The 27401-nt window shown below is 39.2% G+C and overlaps 1 protein-coding gene across 1 annotated transcript in view; it reads right to left on the reverse strand.

Moving 5' to 3' along the window:
• Positions 1-15436, reverse strand: part of prkd1 (protein kinase D1) — an 82654-nt gene extending 67218 nt beyond the window's left edge. The window contains exon 1 of the mRNA XM_084914032.1: positions 14575-15436. Coding sequence (XP_084770158.1) covers positions 14575-14817 — 243 coding nt within the window. The 5' untranslated portion in view covers positions 14818-15436. The remainder of the gene's footprint in view (positions 1-14574) is intronic.
• Between the last annotated feature and the right edge of the window lie 11965 nt (positions 15437-27401).

Below are 27401 nucleotides of genomic sequence, written 5' to 3' on the forward strand. Positions count from 1 at the left end.
GACCCACACCCAGTTTCACACCTTGGCTCAGGCGATTAGAGGATCATCAGGGGGTCCTTTTGTCCCTCTGTGGGGGGATACTCCCACTAGGTTTATATCTGGGACTCTCCACCATTTGACCTTAGAACTGAAGAAGCTTCTCGGATGAGAGGTGAAACGTCTTCAAGTAACTTAAAGAAGTCCAGACGCTTTTCTTTGCAAGCTCCTTTGACTACGATGACCTGGATGACTGAGAACCTTCACAGACCCATGGAACAAGACTTTCGGTCAATCTTGAAGCACCCATCCATCCATTCTCTTTTACTTATCAAATTCAGAGTTGGTGGGGGGCTGGAGCCTATCGCAGATGCCATAGGGTGAAAGGCAGGGTACACCCTGGACAGGTCGCTAGTCTGTCACAGGGCTAACACAGAGAGACAGACAACATCACCCTGCGCGCCACCTTTTCCACCTGCTGCCCTCAGGGAGAAGGTACAGGTCTATACAGGCCAGAACATCCAGATTGGCCAACAGCCTGTATCCACAGGCTGTGAGGCTTCTGAACTCTCTGCCCCCCTCTCACGGACAATAACCATATCCAACTTTTTAATAGCACTGAACTGGTCTGCATTGGTGCATCATATTTTTATTCTCTTTCCCCCTCCTGTCCCCCCCCCCTCTTTCTTAAATAGATAACTATCATATCTGACATCATATCTCACAGTACAATAATATTGAATGGGTTGCATTGTTGTACTTTGTCATGTTTCTCAGGTCTTTGTCTGAATTTCTTATGAACATTACTTGTCATGTTCTTATGTTGTTGCTAAGGATTGTCTTATCGCACTGGAGTCACACTGGGTTAAATATTTACACTTGGGTTTTAAGGGGTATTTATTATTTTCTTTATTATTGTATTTATGGGTTGTACGGAAGCTCCAAACGCAATTTCATTGTTCTCTGACAATGACAATAAATACTTAAATAAATAAAAAAATAAATAAAAAACCATTTTCACTCACATTCACACCTATGGGGTATTTAGAATCACCAATTAACCTACGCCCATATGATGAAATCAGAGTACCAAGAGGAAACAGAAAAGCCCAGCAAGATGATAGATTTAAAACTAGGGCCTTCTTTGTGTGAGGCAACAGTGCTAACCACCACAGCAGCGTGTTCCCCTGGTCTCCAAGCAATTCAGGGAAATTATCAGGTTATTCCGAAGGGGAATACAGTTCTCTAATCACACAGTATATAATGTGTGCAGGGTGCTGTTAACTTCAACTCAGGAAGGTCAAAGGGATACTTTGAGGATCTCCTCAATTCTTCTGTAGCAGAGGCAGAGTCTGGAGATGAGGTGGGTGATTTGCCCATCACTGGAGGCGAGGTCACTGAAATCGTTAACTCCTTGGTAGCAGAACCCCTTGGGTGGATAAGGCTCACTCTAAAGAGTTCATAAAGGTCCTGGATGTTTTAGGGTTTTCTTGGTTGATACCCCTTTGTGATATTACATGGAGATCTGGGGCAGTGCCTCTGGATTGGCAGACTGAGGTCATGGTTCCCATTTTTAAGAAGAGGGACTGGAGGGTGTGCTCTGCCAAACCACACTACTCAGCCTCAAGAAGGTGTTTATCACAGTACCGGAAAGGAGAGTCCATCTCTTAGCTGAACCTTGAACTCAGGAAGAGCAATACAACTTTTATCCTGGCCGTCAAATGCTGATCCAGCTCTGTGTCCTCTCGAGTGTTTGTGGGCGTTTGCCCAACCAATCCGCATGTGTTTTGTGGGCATATGACTGCATCTCTCAGGGGATCCTGTGAGAGATACTTCAGGACAATCAGATGTCTTGGTTGTTGTTACAATCCATTCAGTCCCTATACAACCCCATAGCTTGGTCCACATTGGCAGCAGTAACCCTGAATAACCCAACTGCATTCATAACTTTATAAACAAAGGCTGGATGTGTTTGAGGAACAAACACTGCAGTGTGCTACCTGTTCTTTTTCAGCAACTGACATGTTTTTCACAGCCGTTGTAGGTTCAACTGTTTAAACAAAAAAGGAAAAATAAAACCAAACCAAAAAGTTTTATCAATCAATAGGCCAAAATTTGTCACCAAGCGCTCAATTGCTTGGCACTTCATTATTCTTTGTATTCTTTATATATGTTGTTAATATACCTTGATAACATTTCTTTAACTAGAGAGATCCAATCTCACCAGACCTTTCCTTGAAACACAAACATTAATTTTTAATTTGCTTTACCTTAAACACTGATCCTCTTAACATCTTACTTCATCATCTACAGTTTGTTGTGAAACAAGCAGGTTTTAGAGTTGTCAAAGATTAATCTACAAATACTGAATGTAGTACTTTAGTAAGTTAGGTTCAGCTATGCCCCATAATAAGCTGGTTACCTATCCAGGATGTACCCCACCTTTTTCCCTATGACAGAAGAAAAAGGGCCCAGGACCCTCATGACTAAATTGGATAAGTGGTTAAAAAAACAATAACTCATGGATCCGATCCATGGACCCATGGATAGATCTTTTTTTTAATGGAAACTGTGTGCATCTTGTCTAATCAATATATCAATATATAATGTCTACTTAAAAATAACAGTTATATATTTTAACTGAGGTCAGTTAACCCATCCATTCTCTTCAGTTTATCCTCATCAGGGTTATTGACATAAGCCCATAAGGCAAGAGGCAGGGTATATCCTAAACAGGTAACCAGTGTGACCCAGGGATAACACAGACAACCATTCACACTCACAATCACACCTATGGACAATGTAGAATCACCAATTACCTATCCCCACGTACTGCAGCTCTTTGGACTGTGGGAGGAAGTCAGAGTATGGGAAGAACATGCACACTCCACAGAGAAAGATCCCAGTCACACGGTGAAGTCAAACTCAGGACTTACTTGCTGTGAGGCAACAGTGCTAACCACCGTGCCTCTGTGCTGTAAAGATTTTATGATTAGGCAGACGGGCTTAAAAAGCCGTACCAGAAAGGGGCAAACCCTTTAGTCCAGCATGTACTTAATTAAATATAGAAATACGTATCTATTTTTATCTCAGCACAAGAAAAAAGCACAAGAATGATCAGTGACATTAATACCAACTGAATCCTGTTAGGTTAGCTAATTCTAAGGACCTGCTGTCACTGAGCCATCACTGATATTATTTAGTTATATTATTTATGATGGTGCTGCTAAGGAACAAGGGGGTGTTAAAAGAGCCCATGGATGCTGTTACATTTGAACATAAACACAGCAATCCATCCTTATAACATAATGAGGACAAGAGTAGGCTGTCACTATAAAAACAGAACATGAAATAATCTTCAAATGTGCATGCACTTGTTTTACTTGTAGGAACTTGAATCCATATGTAGAACTCGACTTCAAAGTCAACCCAATGCAGAAAACTGCATGTGTGGTATTTATAAAAATTAATGTGCCTGCAAAGGTGAGTAAAATCTACAATCAGCTCCTTAACAACACAACAAGACTGTTATCAAAAATGATTTAAAGTCTCAGTCTAAATGCATTACTATTTGTAAATTTTGTAAACAATTTAAAGTTGAAACTTAATAGCAAATAAGTATAAGACATCTAAATAGTCTAACGTGTAATTTGGTTGCTTACGTGCCTATAAATAATATGAATAATATATGTTAATCAGATTATGCATCACTGCATGATTTTCATTTAAAAAACAAAACAAAAAACAAAATATTTATATTTTATAAAAGGGCATCAGACCAGACCCATGGCAGTGTGCATATGCACATTATCAGGTTAAACTTTGTCCAACAGCTTTTTAAAAAATTCCAACTTGATAGTGAAAATTAAATTTTACAAAACACAAGAACGATCGGTTACAAATGTGAAAAAAAAAAACATTTTTTAAAATAATGGAAGAGAAAATGAGATGAAGAGAAGAAGGAAGAACAAAGAGGCATGAATGGATAATTAAAAAGTAAGGAGATGAAAAAGAAATAAGAGCGAGGACAATGACATGGACAGAAAACACACATACATCTGTTCATCTTCTGTCTCATTCAAAGTGTGTGTGTCTCATAATGGCCTTCAGAAGGACACTTCACAGCTGCAATCATCATCAGTTGCCAGGCAACAAGGAGAAACCACTACCGACAGAAACACAGCACACTCAGCTTCATTATTATTGTTACAGAGTGGCAGAGGCGCGTGTGTGTGCGTGCATTGTGTGTGTGTGCATGTGTGTGTGTCTGTGGTATATAGTAAGAAAACCAATCCTTGGTGAAACCCAAAGGCTTTTCTGACATGCTATATCATAATGTTCATAGAGCTGTTCATTACATTACCATTGACCACAGTGCATGGTATGTTTTTGAACAAGACTGAAAAAAACTTTCACACCAACATCACTTTTAAACTGTGCAGACTGTGGTGCTATGCTGATGCTAATATAACAACTTCCCACATAGCAAGTAGGTCTGGCCCGGATCTGGTATCAAGCTGGCACTGCTGGCTGACTTCTGGCATGATAAGACGTATGTCATCCAGATATGGGCCAGGCCTGGCATAGATGGCACTGTCTATGTGATGGCATGCCACATCTGGCTCAATTGTGGTTTGGGTTATGTGGCCCAGTCTCATAGAAAACAGGCCTCTGGCATCAAGCTGGCACTTCTGACTGACTGGTGTCATGGCAGAGTGTATGTCAGCCAGATGTGGGCCAGGTCTGGCAATGACGCCACTGTTTATGCAATGGCATGCCATATCTGGCCTGATTATGGTTTGGTTTATGTGGCCCAGGCCCATAGTAAACAGCTCTGGCCGGGATCTGGCATCAAGCTGTCACCTCTGACTGACTAGAGTCATGGCAGGGTGTTTGCCCAGATGTGGGCCAGGTCTGGCAATGATGCACTATTTATGTTCCTATTTTCCTATTTTAGTTAGAAGACCCAAATGCCATGTTGCAATACTATACTGCTATGGTAGCCAACGTTTCAAATGCAGATTTGACAGGTTTGTGAGTGTACACTTTATCCAAAACCTAGTGAGGGTTTACTCATCTTTGCCAGTGGGTGGCTGTAACTCAGGAGGTAGAGCAGGTCACCTGCTGATCGGAAGGTTAGTGGTTCGATCCCTGGCTTCTCCAGTCTGCATGTCGTGAGTGTGAATGTAGTTAGGAATCACTCAGTTAAGAGAAAGTGTGTGTTTGGGTGAATGTGGTATGTTGTATAGAGCACTTTGAGTAATCTGGGAGACTCAAAAAATGCTATATCAGTCCATTCACTGTCTGAACAGAGTTTTGTCATGTTACTTTTGCACTATTACGCATGTTGTTATTACATGGCTTAATTAAGGTACACATTATGCTGACATTTGGGGCCAGAGCTGAAACTGTTCTGGGCCAGTACAGGGCCAGCAGTGTGTCTGCAACTGGCCCGTGGCTGCACACAACTTACACATGACCCACATACCGCAAAGAATGACGGCCCCTTTGGCGACCCAGACCAGGTTTGACAGAGGTAATCCACACATGGGCCAGCACAGGGCCACCAGTGTGCCTGCAACTGGCCTTGTGTGGGCCACCTTTCGCAAACCAGATCTGGGCCCCCAAAGGGCCGTCATCCTTTGCGGTATGTGGGCCATGTGTAAGCACATTGTGTGGGCCAGATCCGGACCATACCAATTTTGCTATGTGGGTTATGTCATCAACAGACTTTCCAATTTAGGAATGTTTCATCTTAGCCGTCACACTCAGGTGTCACATTTCATTTGGTACCTTCCAATATATTGGGATGATATGCCACATTTTTGCAGGGGACAGATTGTCTTTAAATTTGGCTTTTATCTAGTGGAAGTCAACTACTGGTTAATCCGCCTTTTGCTACCAGTGCTTTGGACAGTGAAGAAATTTGCCAGAAACAAAAAGCCACAAACTACACAGATTTTGTATAGTTGAGACTATACAGTATAGCTGATACACATAAAAGGATCAGCATTGTTACAAATGTCAAATGTGACTAAAAAGAAATATGCAAATCCATAGCTGCATCCCTACTGAAATCCAAAGCTGATGAAAAGACTGAAATACCATTTTGGAGTAGTTTGACAATTATTGTGAAAAAAGAAGAAATTATGATAACATAATAAAGCTGAGAAGGTAAGAATGTCCCATATGACTAAAAGAAATGCCTTATACTATTATTATTATCTATTATATTATTATTTATATATCTTAGTGAGACATTTGGGACAGATGTGTTCAAATAAGACACATTTTTCATCTACATGTTCAATGCCAGAATGATGAGCTGTATATATTGCGTGTTTTTACTTGTATCATGTAAAAGGAAGGGTGTTTGTATCAAGGAATGTGAAAAAAAAAATTAATGTAGCTCTGATCAACCTTCAGAGTCTAGAACATGTAGAATAGCATTCTTCTTACTCGCTGAATAGAGCAAAATGTAGTTGCTAGTTTAGTTTTGGTGATTTATATCATCAAACCAAGCAGCAACAACCGGGACAGAAAATTAAAGCCCATGCAGAAGTGACAAAAAACAAATCCACTTCTTTTTGTTAATTACACACTTTTCAGCCCAGAAATAAAATGCTGGCAGCTTTGATCACTATAGCTATAACTCCAAATCCAAACCAGTTAGGATGCTGTATAAAATCCCACATAGCAAAATTGGTATGGCCCAGATCTGGCCCACACAATGTGCTTACACATGGCCCACATACCGCAAAGAATGAGGGCCCTTTGGTGGCCCAGATCTGGTTTACCAGAGGTGGCCTACACATGGGCCAGCACAAGGCCAGTTGCAGACACACTGGTGGTCCTGTGCCGGCCCATGTGTGGACTACCTCTGGCAAACCTGATTTGGGCCACCAAAGGGCCGTCATTCTTTGCGGTATGTGGGCCATGTGTAAGTTGTGTGCAGCCACGGGCCAGTTGCAGACACACTGCTGGCCCTGTGCTGGCCCAGATGTCAGCCTAATGTGTACCTTAATCAAGCCATGTAATAACAATGTGCCGGAACATAACAGTGCAAAAGTAACATGACAAAACTCTGTTCAGACAGGGAATGGACTGATTCTTTTATAGCGCTTTTCTGCTCTCTTGGATTACAGAACGTGCTCTATACAACATGCCACATTCACCCAATCTCTCTAAACTGAGTGCTTCCTAACTACATTCATACACATGCAGACTGGAGGAGCCAGGGATCAAACCACTAACCTTCCGATCAGTAGGTGACCTGCTCTACCTCCTGAGTTACAGCCACCCACTGGCAGAGATGGGTAAACCGTCACTAGGTTTTGGATAAAGTGTACACTCACAAACCTGTCAAACCTGCATTTGAAACGTTGGCTACCATAGCTGTATAGTATTGCAACATGGCATTTGGGTCTTCTAACTAAAAAGGGAAAATAGGAACATAAATAGTGCGGTCATTGCCAGACCTGGCCCACATCTGGTTGACATACACCCTGCCATGACACCAGTCAGTCAGATCTGCCAGCTTGATGCCAGATCCGGGCCAGAGCTGTTTTCTATGAGCCTGGGCCACATAAACTAAACCATAATCGGGCCAGATATAGCATGCCATTGCATAAACAGTGGCGTCATTGCCAAACCTGGCCCAAATCTGGCTGACATACACCCTGCCATGACACCAGTCAGTCAGATCTGCCAGCTTGATGCCAGATCTGGGCCAGACCTGTTTTCTATGAGACTGGGCCACATAACCCAAACCACAATCAAGCCAGATGTGGCATGCCATCACATAGACACTGCCATCTATGCCAGGCCTGGCCCATATCTGGATGACATACGTCTTACCATGCCAGACGTCAGCCAGCAGTGCCGGCTTGATACCAGATCCGGGCCAGACCTACTTGCTATGTGGGACATAGATGTCTGGGATCTGACACCAGTTGCTGGACTTTTGAGAGAGCTGCTCAACAGTCCGAGGTGTTTTTCTCATATTTTTCATTTCATGATAAACCAAATGTTTTCAGTTGGTGAAAGCTCTGTCTTAGTCCATTTTAAAATAGATTTTTGTGGCTAGCAAAATGAACTGTGAGTGCATGCAGTGATTTCCATGACAGAATTATGCCTGTTTTTTAATGCAGTGGCCCAAAGATCACAGGCATTAAATCTTGATTTTCTTTCTTTAAGGCCTGCACACAAAGATTTTTCCAGATTTTTGGAATCTTTTGATGATATTATACACTTTGATTACGAGGTTATCAAAGTCTTTACAGTTTTACATTGAGGAACATTCTGCGTACATTTCTGCATATCTCTTGTCCCACAATTTTTTATTTTATTATATTTTTTTTGCAGATTTGTGAATGTCTGACCAGGTTTACTTCTAAGAAACCAGAAGTTGCCAATTAACCTAATAAGCTCTAAATTGTTCAATCCATTGGGGTTTCTGCTAATATTTTTCATGAAATGGTAAAATTTCTAAACCTATCCTGACGCTATTCCAGTTTCATCAAGATTATGTCCCAGTTTTTTTCTGTAATTTTCCTTGGTTGATTCTTTAATCATTCTGTCAGGATCTACCTGTGTTATTCCCTTTCTGATCCCGATCCTAGTTCTAGCAACATTCTCTTTCCCTTTCTGAACTCATCTGAATAAGCGCTGGCAGACAAATCAGATCTTCACTGTCAATTATTACAGAATTTTTACTATTTAACATAGCCAGAACATATAATGTAATGTAATTGTAAGGCATAAGTACATTCTAAGACACCTGGAAGGTAACATCTAGTACATTCCAAAACTATGGCAAAATGCAACCTAACTTTTCTTACACATCTTAAGCATCTTAAACATTTTGTTAGTCAGTTGAAATAAACTGAGTGCTTTAAAACACGCATTCAACAAGCTTAAAAATAGAGAAAAGCAATCGTTTGACCTGAGTCACCACAAATATTATTTACTCTAACATCAACCTAAGACATAAAAAGACCATTATTGTATTCCCACTTTAACATTATTCCTGGTAAATACTGAATTGATAAAGTGACTCTGCTGCTGAAATGATGAAATGCACTATAGAAATAAAACACAAAATTCAACTGGTTCCTCTATCACAAGTCATATTTTTATCACAACAGAATGTCATTGTGCATGGCATATTACTGTCATATTATGGACGTATATTACTAATGATCAGAGTGTTGGGGTCTCACTGGTGAAAGTAAGTCTATTACTGTTACATTACTTCCACAGTACTCCATAAAATGACCTGCAACCCATTGTCACATAATTAATAATGAGGACATATTTATGATCTTTCTTTTAGTTTTTGTTATCTATGAACACAAAACTGACAACAAAATGCACAGTTAAAAACAAAAAACCCACAGTGATTCTACTGGTAGAAATGGAGGCTACAATGCTGCAAGCCTGACTGCTCATCACTGTGTTTATTACTCGATTTGCCCTGGCTGCTGTGCTGGGGCCAGCATACATTCAGCTATAACATCCCTGTAGGTTTTTCACTAGCTTTTTGTTAGCATGCTATCTGCGCAGATGTTTGCAAAGAATTGTGTTAGGAACACAATGCAATTGTTTTTGTCCTAGAGGCAGTTTGCACTTTACCATTGCATTCTTGTTCTTTTGTGCAATAAAAATAAAAGTACTGTCTGTATCTCTACTCCCCAAAAACTGTAGCTCAGCTCATACAACCCAGTGCACAGGAAGAAAATACTTTGTAACTTTCTGTCAACAGTTACAATTTTTTTGTCAACAGTTACAATTAACTGTAATGTAATTACTTAACTTTGTGCTGCATTACTGAAAAAATGTGATGTGATTACAATACACGACACGTTGGAATGCATTACACGCACAACAGCTAAGGGGCCACTGGTATATATTACCCAATCCCATTTATAAAATGAAAATTAAGATAAAATAATAGACATTAATTGCAATTATATTGATACTGAAGGGCTTGATGTTTTACATTGTAGCTTATGGAGTGGACGTTGGTTTGATTAGGTGTTGGAGAAAGAGAAAAAGTAATTTACAACAACATTATTGTTATTTGTGGAAATAAGAGAATAAAAACACGCCTGCATTCATAAACTCCTCTGAGATTTCTCTCTGCTTGCCTATGTGAGAAATAGGACATCTATCACATTCATAAGGACATCGACACTGTCTGTGTGTGTGTCAGCGTGGTTTAATTATGAGTGCTCGGTAACAGCTTTGCAGTTCAATTCAGTTCATAAAGCAAAAGCCAGGAAAACAGAAAAACCCCTGCAGAGCGAGTGAACAAAGGCAGAATTAATCATGTTTCCAATGAGAAACAAGCCTCAGAGTGAGTCACCAACTGACTAACACTCCTTTCCAGACTCACATACTGTAGGCTTTACACATAGAGTGAAAAACTGCTAAACACACTGCATGCCATCAGAGAAATGTTGTGTGTTCATGTGTTAGTCTGTTCAGCAGCAAAGGCTTGCTGCTGCACCTCAAATCTCCTGCTGCGTGTAACAAATATAAAACACTGTATCAAAAGTCTAAAAATGCAGCCATGTTTGAGAGGATGGATACATTTGAATGCCTTATTTGAGCATCTGATACATTGTAAATACAGTTATTTTAAAACAAACAATTCATGAAACTGTTTGTCAACAATAAATCTTTTTTTTAACAGCAATTAACTTAAACAAATTACCCTCGGTGATATACTAAATTCTTTTGTGCCAAATTTTGTTTCATCTGCTGGTGAAAAAAATCAAATGGAAAGCACCATCCTTATTATTGTTGGCATATATCATAATATAAGCTTTGTCACAACTAGTCAGCATTCCTGAGGTAAAGTTGCTGTACTGGAAACAAACCTGTATAGTGTATAAAAACTGATTTGTGAAGGTGTGGAAAGTGACATAGCAACAGTATTCCCCTTTCTACTATTCTAAGCCTATGTGTTAGTTCAGTATTAAGCTCTGCAATCATCTGCCCACTTCCCTAGGTGTTCAGCTTCTTTACATCACTACCGCTCTCCCACACTGTCAAACTCAACACTGACATCATTGTTCCAGTCCAATCATCTTCTTCCTCGACTGAGCCAATCAGACTCACTTCTGTGTGGTTTAAATCACAAACCACTTCTGTCATTCTGCCTTTCATACATTCATGCAGTGGTGTTTATGATTTTTTTCTTTTGTCATGCTATCACATTTTTAATCATGTGTCCCTCTGTTAGTGACATCCTCGAACCTATTCCTGATCAAGATCAGCCAGAGCCATTTGAATCCTCATCTGTGTGAAATTCTAGTAGAGGGAGCTCCTGTATTGTGTCCCATCAGAAGTACTCTTCACTGCATCTTCTTGCCTGATCATAGTGCATGAGAAAATATGAGAGCTTGCTGCTGCATTAGACATGACTCAGTCTGGACTGCAAGTCAGTCCACCTCCTCAACGAACCCCCATTCCTGCTGTTTCTGCTCCTTCTAAAACAATTACGTGCAAGCAAAATAGAACCAGGAAGTCTGCTGCATCACCTCCCCTTCCACAGGAAAAGCATAAAATTCCGTGAAGCTCGGATCCTTGGCCATCTACCAGCAACACGGATGTGACGCAGTTATGCCTTTTCTAAATGCCGTCGACTTTCACTTTCAAGTGATGGAGAACCCAAACTGGGTACACTCACCTTTGATCTCTTCCACTCAGCCAGGTTGCTCCTTGGGCTCAGTGGCATCCTTTTGGAATTCAAAATGTTACTTTGCTGTTACTTTAATGTTCAGGTGTAAAAGAAGTCATTTTCAACCTAGTCTTTGAAGCTCTCTGATGGATTGTGTTGAATAAAGTTAAGCTTCCAGCTGTGTGTCACCTCTTGGATGATTTCTTCTCATTGATCCTCAGTTCAAGAATTCCAGCGTCTATTCTCAAATTAAAACCCCTGTTCCGTCATTTAGAGATTGCCTTTTCAATATTCAGTCTTTTGGTATTTGCTTGATTCAGTTTCATTAGGTAAGGGTTGTGGCTCAGATTTAAGGTTCTGGTCTATGCTGCTGAATAACTGGTACATAGTAAGTTTTTTTATGATGACATTGTATTTTTTTCTGACTCTCTCAAGCCCTTCACAGTTGCACCATCATCTAAGTTGAAGGTATTTTCAAAGGGTAAAACTGAGTTCTCAGTTTCAAAAAGTTATTTTACAAAAAGTGCAAAAACAGTGAGGTGAAACACCTGCATATGAACATTACTTTTATTTTTACATCCAGGACAGAAACAATTGCATTATGCTGCTAACATAACTTTGGCTCTTTGCAAGCATAAACAACGTGCTACTGTATTGTTAAACTAGCCAAGAGCTATGTTGAAGCTGAGTGAAAGCCAACTCAGCAGCCAGACCCTGAACTTCTACAGGAAAAAAAGAAAGAACAAGAAGTGATGAGCAGTCAGACTGCTGCCTCCATTTCTACCTGTTCTTGTTTCTAATATAGAGTCACCATGACGATTGTTTTAAAGTATCTTTGTGCTGGTTTTCATGTTTGCTTTGTGCTGTTGGTTTTATTTGCATACCTAAATACTAAGAGAAAAATCATGTATGTGTGTCCTTGTTAGGATAGAGATTTGTGCTGATATGTGGTACTGTAGACTATGTTTAATTGTAATTATGAGACAATGTGTTGTAGTTCATTTCAATGTAACCAGTAGTGTAACAACTTTCTCCTGGAATGAATTAATATTTTGAATTACTTTTAAGAAAACTGTTCTGTGTCAACACGTTTTCATCCCAACACGTAACACTATGCTATGTGACCAATCATCAGCATGTTGCGCGTTCTGAGGCATGAGAGCAGGTTGGAATAAATCTATAAATTTAAGATTATGGTTAGGGTTAGGGTTGCAATAGAAAGCTGGCAAGAGAATAAAAAGGAAGCAAATAGAAAGCCACGGAGCAGCTTTCTATTCACTTCAATCAGGAATCTGGAGCGTTTCATAAGGACACGGAGGGGTAGCTTTCGCGTTACTATGACACGCCTTGGGCCGTGACAAATCGTCGGTATGTTAGGCGTTGGGAATGTGAATGCTCTGTCTGTGTAATGTGTAACACATTACTTTGTTGAATAATGAGCCCAACACTGATCACAACAAAGATGAGAAATACCTCCAACATGCACAAACATTTGACTACACAGCACGCAATTAATCTGCATGACTGTAATGCCTTTGATATGCTGCTTAGCAATGGTGGTGAGTCTTAAAGCCAAAGAGAACCTAATGAGAATCAGTAAAAGAATTAAATCAATAAGTGATATCCATAACGGAATTGGAATTGGTAAATTCTTATTAATGCCCTTCCCTGCTCATCTCACTCACTTTTTAATCCTTTTTCTTGATACAGGATTGATGAGTAAATGTTTCCCTTGGTCTACCCTTGGGCATGACTCTCTCTGCCTTCTACACCTGTTCTGAATTTCCTTATCATCCAGGAAGGACAACAGATTGTTACACCACCCACAGTCTCACTCTGTGGATGTGATTTCTGACTTACCTGTATTCCCAGTGAGTTCCACTCAAGCCTCCAACCCCACTGACCTGCCTTCCCACTCTCCACCACCACTTGTCTCTTCTTGCTGGATACTTGCCTGTAACTTATAACCTCCTCTATGATTCATGTCCGGATAATCCACAAGTAAGGCAATTCCATTGCTTCACAAGATTCTTCCGATATTAAGATTGGCCAGAAATAACACTCTCTTTCCTCTTGTACAGATTCTCCACTTGTGTTCTGATAACCAGTATCCCTTTCTGAACTACTCTCCAGTTCCCAGAACTATCCAACAACTTGTTCAATAATCCTTTTAAATCTGACACGTCAGATAAATCTCTCTTTTGAGTCTGACCTCTATGTAGTTCTTAAAGCTGGCACCACTGTGCCAAGAATAGCAATGCATTTTATTTAAGAAATGGATGTCTTCCCACTATTGATGGCTGACTACTCATTATTGATGACTTCCTATTTTGCAAAGTAATCCAGTGGCTGGTTTGTACCCAGTTGTGGGTCAATTTGATTAATATATGTCTGACACCCCCAATTAAAAAATAAACTAAAACAAACAATAACCTACAACATTAACCTTCAAATGTTTTTGTTTGTTTGTTTTATTGAGGGAAGAAAACCAAACCAGAAAGTGTTTAAAAATTCAAGAAAAAATTATGATCTGTAGATCACATTCGTTTTAAATACAGTGCAGTGTCCACTTCCCTTTTTTTAAAAAAAACTAAAATATATACTGGGTCAGAGAGGACTGTGACATCATCTGTGAGGTCACGAAACCCCCAAATAAGAAACCCACTGAAAAATCCAAACTCCTTATTGCACTTCCTTTGGTCCTCAACAAAACACTTGGCACGTTTAAAGTAGATCAGAGAGACGAAAAGCGTGAAATGAAAATATCTGTGTTTATGGTCTATATTTAATTAATTTTAAACCGGTGAAAGATTTATGTCGCCAATGTAACTTCTTTACATTATGATTACTCTGCCAGGACTTAGAGGATTTTAGAACTTGATTTTAGAACTTGGTTTAAACTCTTTAGTTACCTTTTGGTCCACGATGGAGCACGCCACCTCCCGGACCTGACTGAGGCTGAACTCCGCGGCATCCAGCAGCACGGGCTCCCGGCTCAGACCGATCTGGATGTGGAAGGAGATCACACCACCACCACCACCTCCTCCTCCTCCTACACCACCACCACCCCCTCCCCCGGCGCCGGTGTTGGTGTTGTTTGTGCCCCCTGAGAACGGGAGAGGGCTGGGCGCACGGATCAGCGGAGGCGCACTCATATGAGCCTTTTCACCACCGGTTTCTAACTCTGCCAAGAAACAATTAGGAGTCACGACGACGTGAAACGACCGCACGGGTGAATGAATAGGGAAATTAGCGACACGTCCAGGTGGAGCAGCCAGAGGAGGGATTTAAACCGTGGAGAGGTGCGAGAGGCTCGGACGCACGGAACTCCCCAAAGCGTCAGAAAAGTGCAAGAGGATAAAAAGAGTTTCCGACAAAAAAGACGACTGATTAACTAAAATAAAACTAACTGAAAAAAGAAAGGGAGCCGCGAGAAGACAAACAGCGCGGGTGTGAACACAGAGGCAATTAGAAGAGCCATAATGACTACATGACTGGACCAGAGAGCAGCGTGGAAACCGGTGATGCGGGTGACAGAGCCATGGACGTCAACAGTGGCTGGAGAGGAGGAGGAGGGGAGTAAGGAAAGGAGAGGAGAGAGGGAAATGTCCTGGACTGAGGGATGGTGGATGAATGATGGATGAATGGAGAGGTTTAGACTTCAGAAGCTGATGAGACTGTGCGTTCTGTTCACATATGTAAATCCAGATATTTGCAGATTTTCAAAAATCCCAAATTCTGTCTCTAGTCCGTCTATCCTCTCTTCATCTACTGTCCCAGTAATTATTACTGTATTCAACTACTAATTTCTTAACAATATATGCAGTTATGGCTGAGAAATTGATTTTTGGATATACTAATCTAAAACTAGTGAAATATTACCTCTTGAGTTTGTCTTTTGCTGACATGGCATTTGTTACCCTAATATGGATATATGGGGTGGGGGGTGGGGGGTTAGGGTGACTTTAGTAAAGTGCAGAGGAGGCAAAACACAGGTTGAAACTCTTCCCACTTTGGTTTGATTCGGGTAAGTGTCGTAGACCCATTAATTCCCAGTAATGTTGAGATGGCTTTTTACGATTAGATTAATTATGTAGGATGTTTAATGTTGTTGTCAAGCAGTTAACTCAGGTGCAGATTCTTTTTTTAAAGGTAATTTTGCTTTCTTCTTGTATGCAGCCTCTTTTTTGGTTTGCAGTGCAGAAAAGCATAGGCAGACTGTACCAGAAATGGAATTTGTAATAAAGTTAATCTGTTTTCATGTAACATAATTTTGTCTGTGATTTTCTTTAATCAAGACAGAGATTATTGCCACTGGAAACAATTTAATTTTGTCCACCTAAATCTAATGGATTGCAGTCTCCGCAGACAGAAGGGAATAAATAGAATACAATTAAAAAAAATAGACTTGGTGAAGAACAAAGTAAGGATGCATTCATTTTCTTTGTATTATCGTGGGGTCTTTACCTTACAATATAAAGTGTGATGGTTAGTGTGATTTCATGCTATATAAATAAAACTGAATTTAAATGACTAAAAGCCCTGTGACAGACTGGCGACCTGTCCAGGGTGTACCCTGCCTCTTGCCTTAAGACAACCCCCCCCCCCCCGTCCCCCGAAAAGGATAAGTGGAAGAGAAGTGGAAGAGAATGGGAGAAAGGATGGATGGACTGACTAAATAATCATTTTTTTTTATTGAATTTTGACAGACTCTTACTTCTCTATTTAATAAAAATGCGAGATACCCTCCTGCTTAAAAACCTAAAATATTAACATAAAAACATGGTATTTAATAGGAATTTGTAAAATATTAACAGAACCTAAGAAAATGAGGTGAAAAATGAATTTGATCATTTTAGTCACCTTTTTCCCCTGTTTTTATTTTATGAGCTATAGAAAGTAGGACTTCCAGTAGTTAAATAAACAATAGGTCTGAGAACAGACTGGGGACAGAACCACAGTAGTGTCTATGTTTGTTAGACTATGAATAATATTGTAAATGTCCTACTGTGGAGTTACTTACCTCAACCATGACAGAGAGGTCGGAGTTGTAGAGTGGTGTGTGAGTCTTACTTTGGCATCAAAATCACTTGTTCGGGGTTAAACAAACATTACAGTTCGAGGTAAATTACAACAGGATCAGGTGGTGAGTAGTAGCTGATCTACTAAATATGCACATGCTGGAATACAGAGGTGGGAATTAAGGAAGTACAAATACTTTAGTACTGTACTGAAATAAAAATTTCAGATATCTGCACTTTACTCCAGTATTTATTTTTATTTTTAAATATCAGTACTTTCAACTCCTTACATTTCCCAAACAGGCTCTTTATTTCAGGTTTAATACATTTGAAGGACATTTTTATTTCAGAGCGCTGCATGTCTTTGAACATCAAACTGAGCCTAAATGGTGGGATGGCATATCCATCATGGTGGCTTATCACATGTAAAGTGATGAAAGAGGCAAAACCATATAATTTATACATCATTCATAGCTCTATGCTCAGGGGTTTAACTGGGCTGGAATGAGCTGGAACAGTATTTTTTGGTGAAGATGCCCATAGGCTGTGGTTGTGGTGCTTCAGCATCTAGCTAGCATTACAGAAGAGAAGTGAGCATAATGTTCAGCTCAGTACTGCTCACTGCAAAACAAAGTTAAGTACTAACTTTGTGTTATTCAAGCTCTCAACATTTTAGTGCAGAACAAACAGGTGAGCTTGTTGGACTGGGGTCACTTTACAGTAAAGCACTGTGTTGGACTGGTGGGCAGAGGATGTGATGCAGCATGACACCTTAACTTTGCCAGATATCGTTGGGAATTTTACTTGAATTTGTAGCAAATCCAGGTAATGATGCTCTTAACAGCTCAATTACCGAATGACATTCAGTAATTGATCCAGTAGGAATTCTTTTGTGACATTTTGAAAATAGATGACAGAGACTGACTGGTTCAGAGAAAATAGGCAGATATGCTCATTTTAATTTTAAAACTAAAGGATTCAATTTGTATTAACTTGAAATTAATCATGACAATAAATAAAGTCTTCTCTACCTCATTCCAGCAGCATGTTTTACAGTGCACCTGTTGCATCTGCAGCTTGATAATGTTCTGTCGGCTCACTGCAGACTGAGAGTGAAGGGTACTGGTTGCTAGGAGACATGCACATATATATACACAAAGACACACTTCAGCCAGCCCTCCTACGCTTCAACCTTGCCTCCATTTAGTCCCGTTTATTACCAAGGATGATGCCAGAATTGTGGCATATGGTATGTGTGTGTACTTGTGTGTCCATCTTTGTGAGGACCGATTTGAGTTTCTGAGCATGAGGCGGAGGATATTTTTGGAAAACGAGAACATCCCGGTCCTCGCTTGCGGACAGAGGTTCAAAAAGCTGGGTGAGAGTTCAAATTGAGTCTAAGGATCAGGTTTAGGTTAAGGCTAGAGTTTTAAAGTTGAGCTTTGCATAAGAGGCATTGTGCCAAAAAGGGAAGTGCAAATGTGTGACTCCAGAGAGAGGAAGAGTCTTAGCAAACAACCAACAGGGTCAAAGCAACTAAATATAATTAATATTAACTTGTAAAAGATTCAGTGGATACAGAAATGTAATTAAATAAAATAGCGAGACCACATTCATGCAAGAAATTTGGCTATAGGGGATTAAGTGGTCTGATTTCAAGTTTACCAACCCTGCTCAATGATTCTGAATCCCCTGAACAACAATAATAAATCTACCTATTCATCTTCATCTGTGAAGGTTCTGCCTCTCTTTCCATGCACTTTATCAGCAAAGTGTGAAATTCAGTACATTTATGTGTTAGATGCAGACATTTTAACAAAAACATATACAAAACACATATATGAAACTGGAAAGACAATAAATCCATGTTAACATGCTGTTCATATTGGTCATATTGCTGTTAAAAGTACAACATTTTATTTTTAGCAACTCCAGTGTAATGAATGTTACATGTAATGAATCCATACTGTAGATGTGTGAACACATATGATTGGATTACTGTTACTCTTACAAAAACGTCAGGACTTCCCTGTATTTTTTGTGTATTTTTTTCCAGGTTTTGCTGACATATGTTTCCTTTTACTTTTGGTTTGGTTATGGATAACATCCTCTAAATTATCAGGAAGCACATAATTACACACCGTAAGCCTTTCTGTAAGAAATAAAGGTAAATGAAAATTCCCTCTGTATGTAGTGAGCCTGTAGAGCCATTAGGGTCTGTGCAGCACTGAACATTAGCTTATTATTATAAAATATCATTTTAATTGTAATAATATAATCAGACAAGAGATGTCAGAAGGATTTCCTAAAACTGATTGTAAAATTTGGATTGGTGTTAGTTTTATGACCCTGTGCCAATGCAGTCAAAGTGATTTTGAAAAGTATTTGCCCCCTTCCTGATTTATTTATTTATTTGGATATTTGTCACATTTACATGTTTTCAGATCATCAAACAAATGTTCATATTAGACAAGATATTCATGTAAATGCAAAATGTAGTTCTTTAAATTATCATTTCATTTATTAAAGGGGAAAAAAGCTTTTCAATTCTATCTTGGCCTTTGTGAAAACCTTCCTTGGGGATCATCAAGATGTCAAGAGCCTGTTCTTGTGTTCTTTTTAGTTAGAAGTGTTTGGAACTTTATATCCAGGCATCCATAGATTCCTGTGGATCCCATGTTTGCACAGTCACTTTCTTATTCTTGAATCATAAACTCTGAGCTTGACTGTGGAACGTGAGGCCTGCAGCTCTTTAGAGTCATCTACAAGGGTTTTTTGCGACCTCCTGCACTGAACTAATTTGGTAGGTTTCTGGAAAGGTTCACTTCTGTTCCAGGTTTTAGCCTTTGAAATACTGAAATACTATTTTTCCACGCTTTATTTAAGTGATGTCTTCAACAGTTCTGGGAGTAATGAGGCCTTGCTGTGGCAATTAAAATTAACTCAACTTTAAAAAAAACAGAGGTTAATCAGAGTTAATTCATTATTTAGAAAGAGTGGGCAATTGAGGTGGCTGTAGTTTAGAAGGTAGAGCAGGTCATCTACAGATCAGAAGGTTAGTGGTTCAATCCCTGGCTCCTCTGCATGCCAAGTATCCTTGGGGAAGATACTAACCCCAAATTGCTCTCCGATGCATTCATCGGAGTATGAATGGTAGTTAGGAAGCACTAAGAAAGTTAGACTGGGTGAATTTGGCATGTTCTATAGAGCGTGTTGAGTACTCCGGGAGAGTAGAAAAGCGCTATATAAGAATCAGTCCATTACCATTACTTTTTCAGATAGGGCCAAGATGGTTTGTATAGCCTTTCCCTTTGTAAATTATTCCCTTTATTTTGTATTTATTCAGATTATCTTTGTTTAATATGCAATTTCTGGTGATTTAAATGTGACAAATGTGCAAAAAACAAACAAAATCAGGAAGGATGTGTTTCTTGCTGAATAACCTTTAGCCTGAAGGCTCTGCCTCCCATTCTATTTTTAAATGCCTTTGGAACCACAAGTAGCCAGCAGTCTTAAATTGCATAATTTTAGTTTCATTTTGTTGATTATCCTTTTTCTGCTCTGACGTGTCAGAACGTGTGCTGTAATAAGAGTCTGTTACACACCCAATATTTTTACTGAGCATGTTTGCAGTCTGTAACAGTGTTTTATAACCCAATTATAAAATCAAGCTAAAAACTGTCATGTTTTGAGAGCTGAAAGTATGGTCTAATGCATGCACAGCCGGGAGGCAGGAAAAGTCGTGCTATGCTAAATTCAGGCTTAGAGGCAGGCAGAAAGAAAACAGCAACCACTAGGAACATGACAACACAAGGAAAACCACAATAGGAGACAAAATAAGTCAAAAAAAACTGAGGCAAGTGTCATTTATGAATTCAGTAGGCCTGAATTGATAATTGGCAGCAGTTGAGTATGCCAGCTACAACCAGAAGTCTAAATGTATGTAAGGGGTTAAGAGAAAAAATACACTCACTGTAAGCAATACCAAAAGATGGAGGTAGACACAGTGATGTAACCTGCTGAAATGTTCCATTGTGATCCTTAAACCGAGCGTTTTCATCTCTGCCATGAAAACCATTTAAAGGTTTTTAAATGATGTAAAAAGACAAGCTTGGATCTAAACTGAAAGTCACAGCACATTTACTGATTTTTTCTTAATCACAAAGTAAATTTTACAATCATTGTTTGTCCTAAAAAGGACCACAATTTAAAAAATAGGTATCATGTTGCATCCCGTAGCACTAAAAACTAGTGTCGGAGCCTATAAAAACAGGAAAGTATTAAGTAAGTTCTTAGAGCAAGGGGGTGCTGGAGTTTGTGGGAAACTCCAACACACTCTGAGTTTCCAAGAACATCCCCGAGCAGGTCAATGTTTTGGTGAAGCTGGCATGACAAGGGCTCAGGCTCACTGAGAAACGTGCCCATACAGGAGCAACTTCCCAGACAGTTTTGGAATTTCAGCCAAACTTTGCTCTGTGCACAGTAAAGAACAATGACACTCACACAGCATATTCAAATTCACAGAAGCAAACAGTTTGCTTCAGAATTGGGTATTTGTTATAAATCATTTTTAAAAGTAAACGGATCCAGGTACACTGTGTCCCTTATGAAGGACAAATGAACTAAGAGGGAATGATTAGATTACATTTTCAGTCTGGCAGAGAGGACGTGCTGTCCAGCTATGATTATATCACAAGTTCTGCTAAGAATGCTTGTAACATCCAACAACATTTCATCTTTAACAGTCATAAATACAAATCTCTAAAATCATACTCAGCTCTGGCATGTTGTTTTCCACTCTGCATTTACTTGCAAGCGATTCACTGTGCCAGAGTTCATCTCCCCGTGGATCCATCCAGGCTGAAAATGCACAGTTTGCAAGAATCCGTATTTTTAGAAACATTTGCTAAAGCAGGACAATGTTGATGACTCGTAGCAGATGATGCTTTGGCAGAAAACTTCACGATGGGAGAAGTTGGTAACATTTTATGATAACTACAATCATTAATAAGGTATTAGTAATACTTCATCATTTATAAAGCATGACTCCTTCTCAGTATGTCAGTTATAAACATGGATATAAATGGATATAAACATAGTTTGGTATTGCTTTTTATATTACATTTTAATGTCAGTATTTTTATACTTTAGCAATTTCTTAATAAAATATTATATAAATTGCAAAAAACTTTATTTATGAGCTGTTAATGGTTCAACAATGTCTTTAGATGCACATTTATACCTATCCAGATTACAAAATCAGCTTTTTTTGTGAGTGTGTTAGTGGAGGTTTTATAACGACTTATTATAGCTGGCTTTAGTCAAACAAGTCAGTGTTCAGTCTGGTTTAGTTCCAAAGTGCTCCTGAATTAAACTCAGCTGAAATGATCAAAGCAGGGATGGTCTCCTTGTCCAGCACAATGAAAACTCAGAGCAGCTCCTCACAGTAAGGAGGTGACCAGATTTAAAGGCGGCTTCCTTTGTTGTGGCATTTCCATTGAAGCTCAGTTTCTTATCTAAATTGCTTTGCGATTCTCAATGACGAAGCAGGTGGCTAACCACCCCAGGAGCCTGGTCACCTCGTTACCCGAGGAGCTGCTCTGAGTTTTCACTGTGCTAGAGGAAGAGACTATGCCTAACTAACGTAATTGGAATTTAAACTGACTTGACGCTGACTTGCCTGACAGCTGAGATCAAAGGAACTGAGATCATTTGTTTTTTTTTCTCTTTTTTCTTTCTCAACAGGTGATCCAGGTGACTGATATATGTATTTTTTGTCTGCTTATTTTGTTGGTTTTTGTTCTTTATCACCATTCCTCTTCACCGCTGTTTTTCTTTCCGTCTTTCTTTCTCCCCTTTCTTTTCCCCAGTCAAGTCTGTCCCGTATTTAGCAGGTTAAAATAAAATAAACAATAAAAGGCGAATCAAATAGACCAATACGGCAAGGCTGGGTTGGTAAAGTAAATCCGTTGGGCATCTTTCTTTGCCTTTAGACAATAATTCTGATGACAAAAAATCCCAGACTTTTAAACATCCTGGAGCAATTTTCCTCTTTACATATCAGGTGACACTTTATAAATAGGGGAAAGCCTAAAGTAGCTTTTATCAGTGAAATATGGATACTTTGTTTGCAGTGGTTACCCTTGTTTGTGAAGCAGTGTGGCTTCAGGGTGTACTTGTATCCACATTGATTTCAATATTTTAAACTTCAGCCTTATTAATTATGAGCGTTAACCAATGTATTTATATTTGACAGAATATAAGAAAAAGCATTGACTCACTTTTAAGAATTCATTTTTCGTTTAAAATCTCCCCCAAATAAACTGTGATTAGTTTAAAAATATTAATATATTTTTTTGTTTGACCTCTGGATTTCCTAGTTTCCATGTTCTATTTAAGTTGGCTGCTGAAATTGCTTGTCTCTCACATTTGTTATAAGGTGGTAGAAATGGTGTAACTGTAGCTTCCCTTCTCTGTGTTCGTTTCATTAAAATTCCTCTCTGTGTGCTGTGTGCTTGCCTTTCTGTCTGCCCCCACTCCCCACTCCCAGAGTTTTACCTTTAAAGGTAATATTCTGTATTTCAGACAACAATTGGATCATTTTCTATATTTTGGTCAGTATATAAATAAAAGGTATATGCAATAAGCTGATTACAATATGAAAATAGCTAATTAAAAGTTGTGCATTCAAAAATGTAGGCTACTTATATAAAAGTTAGAAACATTGTTTCTTTATGGCCTTTTTGAACATTTCTATGGTGATTTTCTGTTAATATAAAGTTATTTCTTAATGTTTTGTAGTATGCTACTGATCTACCAACTCCTCAAAGGGTAATGAGGAGAAGACTCATGGACAGAGCGGGTAACCTCTGTCCATGAATGATGTGAAATAGGTTCATTAATAATGTGAGGTTCTGTCTTGGACCATCCAGCTCTCTCTTGAGGCAGTTCATTTATGTCCAGCAGCACAAATATACATTTTGCATTTTACCAAGAGTCAACTCGAAATTAGATATTCACAGAAAATAAACCATATGATCCAAATTCATTCCATAATTTCCATCTCCTAAGCCCTACCAACTGTCTTTAACTGTAAAGCCATAGATTTATTCCCTGAACTCGACAACACATTTGTTTTCTGAGTTAGAGACAAATGAAAGAATCTTTCTAACTGAATCATAATACGAGGTGAGTCAGCAGCTCGACAGTCTGCTTTTAGGAAATCCTCCCACTCCAAGCCTGACAGCTCTTCCTGAATACTTGCCTTCAGTGACCCACTCACTTTTTGCGTGTGTTATAAAAATAGCTTAATACATGCATGCCCACAACAGAATGTGTCTTCCCCATCAGCAAAGCTATCTACTTCCAGTTACCTTTATATGCTAATAATTTGTTTGCCATTTCCTCAACAGCTTATAAATCAGTTTCGTATACAAAACTGCTAAAGAAAAACTCAGTCAGTCAATTAAAACCAATCAACCAACAAATCAGTTACACTAGTATCTCAGATTTGTCCACTGTTTCCATAGTAAAGTGAGATCAACACTGTAGCAGCTCTGGACACTGAACTGTCTCCTTCATAGTAACTATCATATAATGTGTGAAGCACACTGTGACATTAACAACTCGGAGCAGATATGTTTGTTTGAGTTCTCTCGGTCCATCTGGGGGCCCAAAAAGTTGACAGGACCTGAAATCAGCAGCTGAGGCCCACGGTGTGAAAACATGTCGGCTGAGAGTCACAACTTAGAGCCACCAGGGTGAAACTGGACCACATGGAGCGATACAAGAATCCCGCTGCAAGTTTCATTTAGTGTGGAGCTGAATGTGACACAAGGGGGTCTTACCTTATTGAATGAAAAACCAGAGAGATGTGCATGTTTGAGCGAAATGTGTTTCTGAAGGTGTTTTTATAGTGCATCAAACAAACTGAACAAAAGGCTGGAAAGAGAACAAGAAGAGCAGCAGGGGATGGGAATTTCCCTGATTCCGCACAGAGGACCAAATAAAGCCTGTTATGGGAGAATTCTGGTTTAGTTGGTGCACTTTCTTTGGAACTAGCTTTGCATTCAATTACATCCCAAAAAAGTGATGTGATTTTTAAATGAACCATTTTGAATGTTTGTTATAATTTAGAAAAATAAACATGGAACTTGACATGGATTGGACATTTGCTAACTACACTAGGAATTTTATTTCAGGGGCACTGCCTGATGTAAACACCATTGCTCACACTCACCTTTTTTCTTCAAGTAAGGCTCGTGCTAAGCTAATTATATCCCATTATATAACACACAAAATTGCATATAGTTATAGTTGAAAATAAGGTAACCTTCCTATCATGGAAGGGATGCACAGATAAAAACAAACAATTACTTGGCAAAAGTTGTCATACTATTGCAACTGTGCACTTTCTTATTTCACTGCTAAAATAATGGAAGCTCATATTAAATGTGGACAAAGTTTTACATTATATCAGCATACATGAAAGTAATTTTTATAATGTCAGTGAAAACATTATTCTCAGTTATGTACCTCTGGCTGTGAGCAGCGAAACCTCTCCTATTTGTTATATATATTTTTTTCTTTTCTTTTCGTGAGGGAGCAACCACTGAGTAGTTGGCTTAAAGAGAGTCTGCAGTATGGTTTAGAAGTCCATGAACTGAGGAGCTATACCAAGAGGCTGAAACAAACAAAACTAAGTTGAGTCTGATGTGTAAAAATGTACAGAATATGGACAAAACGAATAAGACAACCGTGTTGCATCATCACAAACAGCAGTTGCTTGTTTTTTAAGTCCCTCTGACTCTACAAGCAATCATCCTGGAAAAACAAAAGACTAAGGATGTACATCAATGTGTGAAACCCCAAACAAATACTCAGCAGGAGGTGCCAACAAAATGAAATTGTCAAAAACAAAAGGTAACAGGGTGCACAAGTTGTTGAACAAATAAAATGAAATGTAAATGTCTTTGCTTTTACATGACAGGGACTCCTTCCTGTCCCTCTCTCTCCTTCAAAGTTGTAGATGTCTGCCTCGCTCCACTGAGCAACCTCAGGATGATTGGACTTCCTGCAACACCTCAAAACACACTCACGCACCACTTGGTTACTCTCAGTTATTCACACACCATTGTGGCAAAATGAACACAAACCGCTTATTCACACGCGTACACACATATACACTTGTGTCAGAATGAACACACTCCACTTCGCCAGATTTGACACCCACCACCCGTCGTTACATTTTTGCAGCCCCCTCCTCCCTCCATGGGTGCTATTCCCGTCACCGTGGGGTGTGTGAGATGCGGAAAAAGTGCTAAAAAGCTGTCGTCTTTTCCCAGTAAACTTGGTGCCGTTGTTGTATGTTGTTGTGCAAATGTTTTGAGAGGAAGTTTGCTGATGCCGACGCATGGCGAGGCACAACAGTAGTCAAAGGGCAGCAGTAGGAGGGGATTGGAGTACTCCGCAGGAAGTCCACACGTGTCAGTGTGCAGGTCACAGGGCACGCCTCCTGAATGTTACAGTTTGTCTTAATTATTTTCACATTTTCTGAAATCATACTTCACTTTCACAAAACATTCAAAACAAAGACACAAACATAAGACACCCTGTTTGTGTGTGTGTGTGTTTTCTTACACCCAGTAATATTCTGTTCCTCCCAAAGTACTCGCATTCTTTATTCAGCATTGTGCAAAACTTAAGCCACAATGTCCCAAATGTTTTTGTGCATGCATCCTTCAATATTAGATTTTATATACCTCAGTCATATACCACAGTTAACATTTAATATCTGCCATAGCTGCTGACCTGTTTAAAGTTAGGAATGGGGGGGTTGTTACCTTAAAATGCTTACTTACATATCCCTTTGTAAGGGAACATCACCCATTTTCTTCTTCTGTTTCTCAAAATGTGCTTAATAAATACTTGTTTTCTTTTGTTTCTTTTTGGTAGTATAATTGTTTATTTTTGAAACATTATTGCTTTTTATTTTGGACATGACCTCTATGATTTTGATTAGCTCTCTTCAAAGAGTGTCTGTGAAGGTTCTCAGTCATCCAGGTCATCGTAGTCAAAGGAGCTTGCAAAGAAAAGCGTCTGGACTTCTTTAAGTTACTTGAAGACGTTTCACCTCTCATCCGAGAAGCTTCTTCAGTTCTAAGGTCAAATGGTGGAGAGTCCCAGATATAAACCTAGTGGGAGTATCCCCCCACAGAGGGACAAAAGGACCCCCTGATGATCCTCTAATCGCCTGAGCCAAGGTGTGAAACTGGGTGTGGGTCCCAATCAGCCAGAGTTTCGGGTGTGTTCATTGTGAAACCTGGCCCCACCTTATCATCGCATGATAAGGGAATACTGTTACTCATATTTTGTATTTTAAATACGGTACATGTACTCCGTTGCTCCCCAACACTGCAGAAAACTGAGGTTTGAAAATACATGTTGAGGCACTTTGTTACTAGCAGCCTGTTGCAAAAACAAATATTTTTGTTCCAATTTCCTTTTTTTTCAATCTATACAAATGGCAACGATATTATGCTGTGGCATCAGTGTACCTTTTAATGCATTAGTGATTCATTTACAAATTAATGTTTAATTGTGCTTATTTATTTAGAAATTAGTAAAATAATTCATTTTTTAGATGGTAAACAAAGTGATTATACATAAATATTTTGAAATATCAATTAACCTTATTAATCAACTAACAACTGTTAATT

The sequence above is a fragment of the Perissodus microlepis genome, chromosome 19 (genome assembly GCF_051167445.1).
Source record: "Perissodus microlepis isolate ML-2025 ecotype Zambia chromosome 19, ASM5116744v1, whole genome shotgun sequence".
Taxonomy (NCBI): domain Eukaryota; kingdom Metazoa; phylum Chordata; class Actinopteri; order Cichliformes; family Cichlidae; genus Perissodus; species Perissodus microlepis.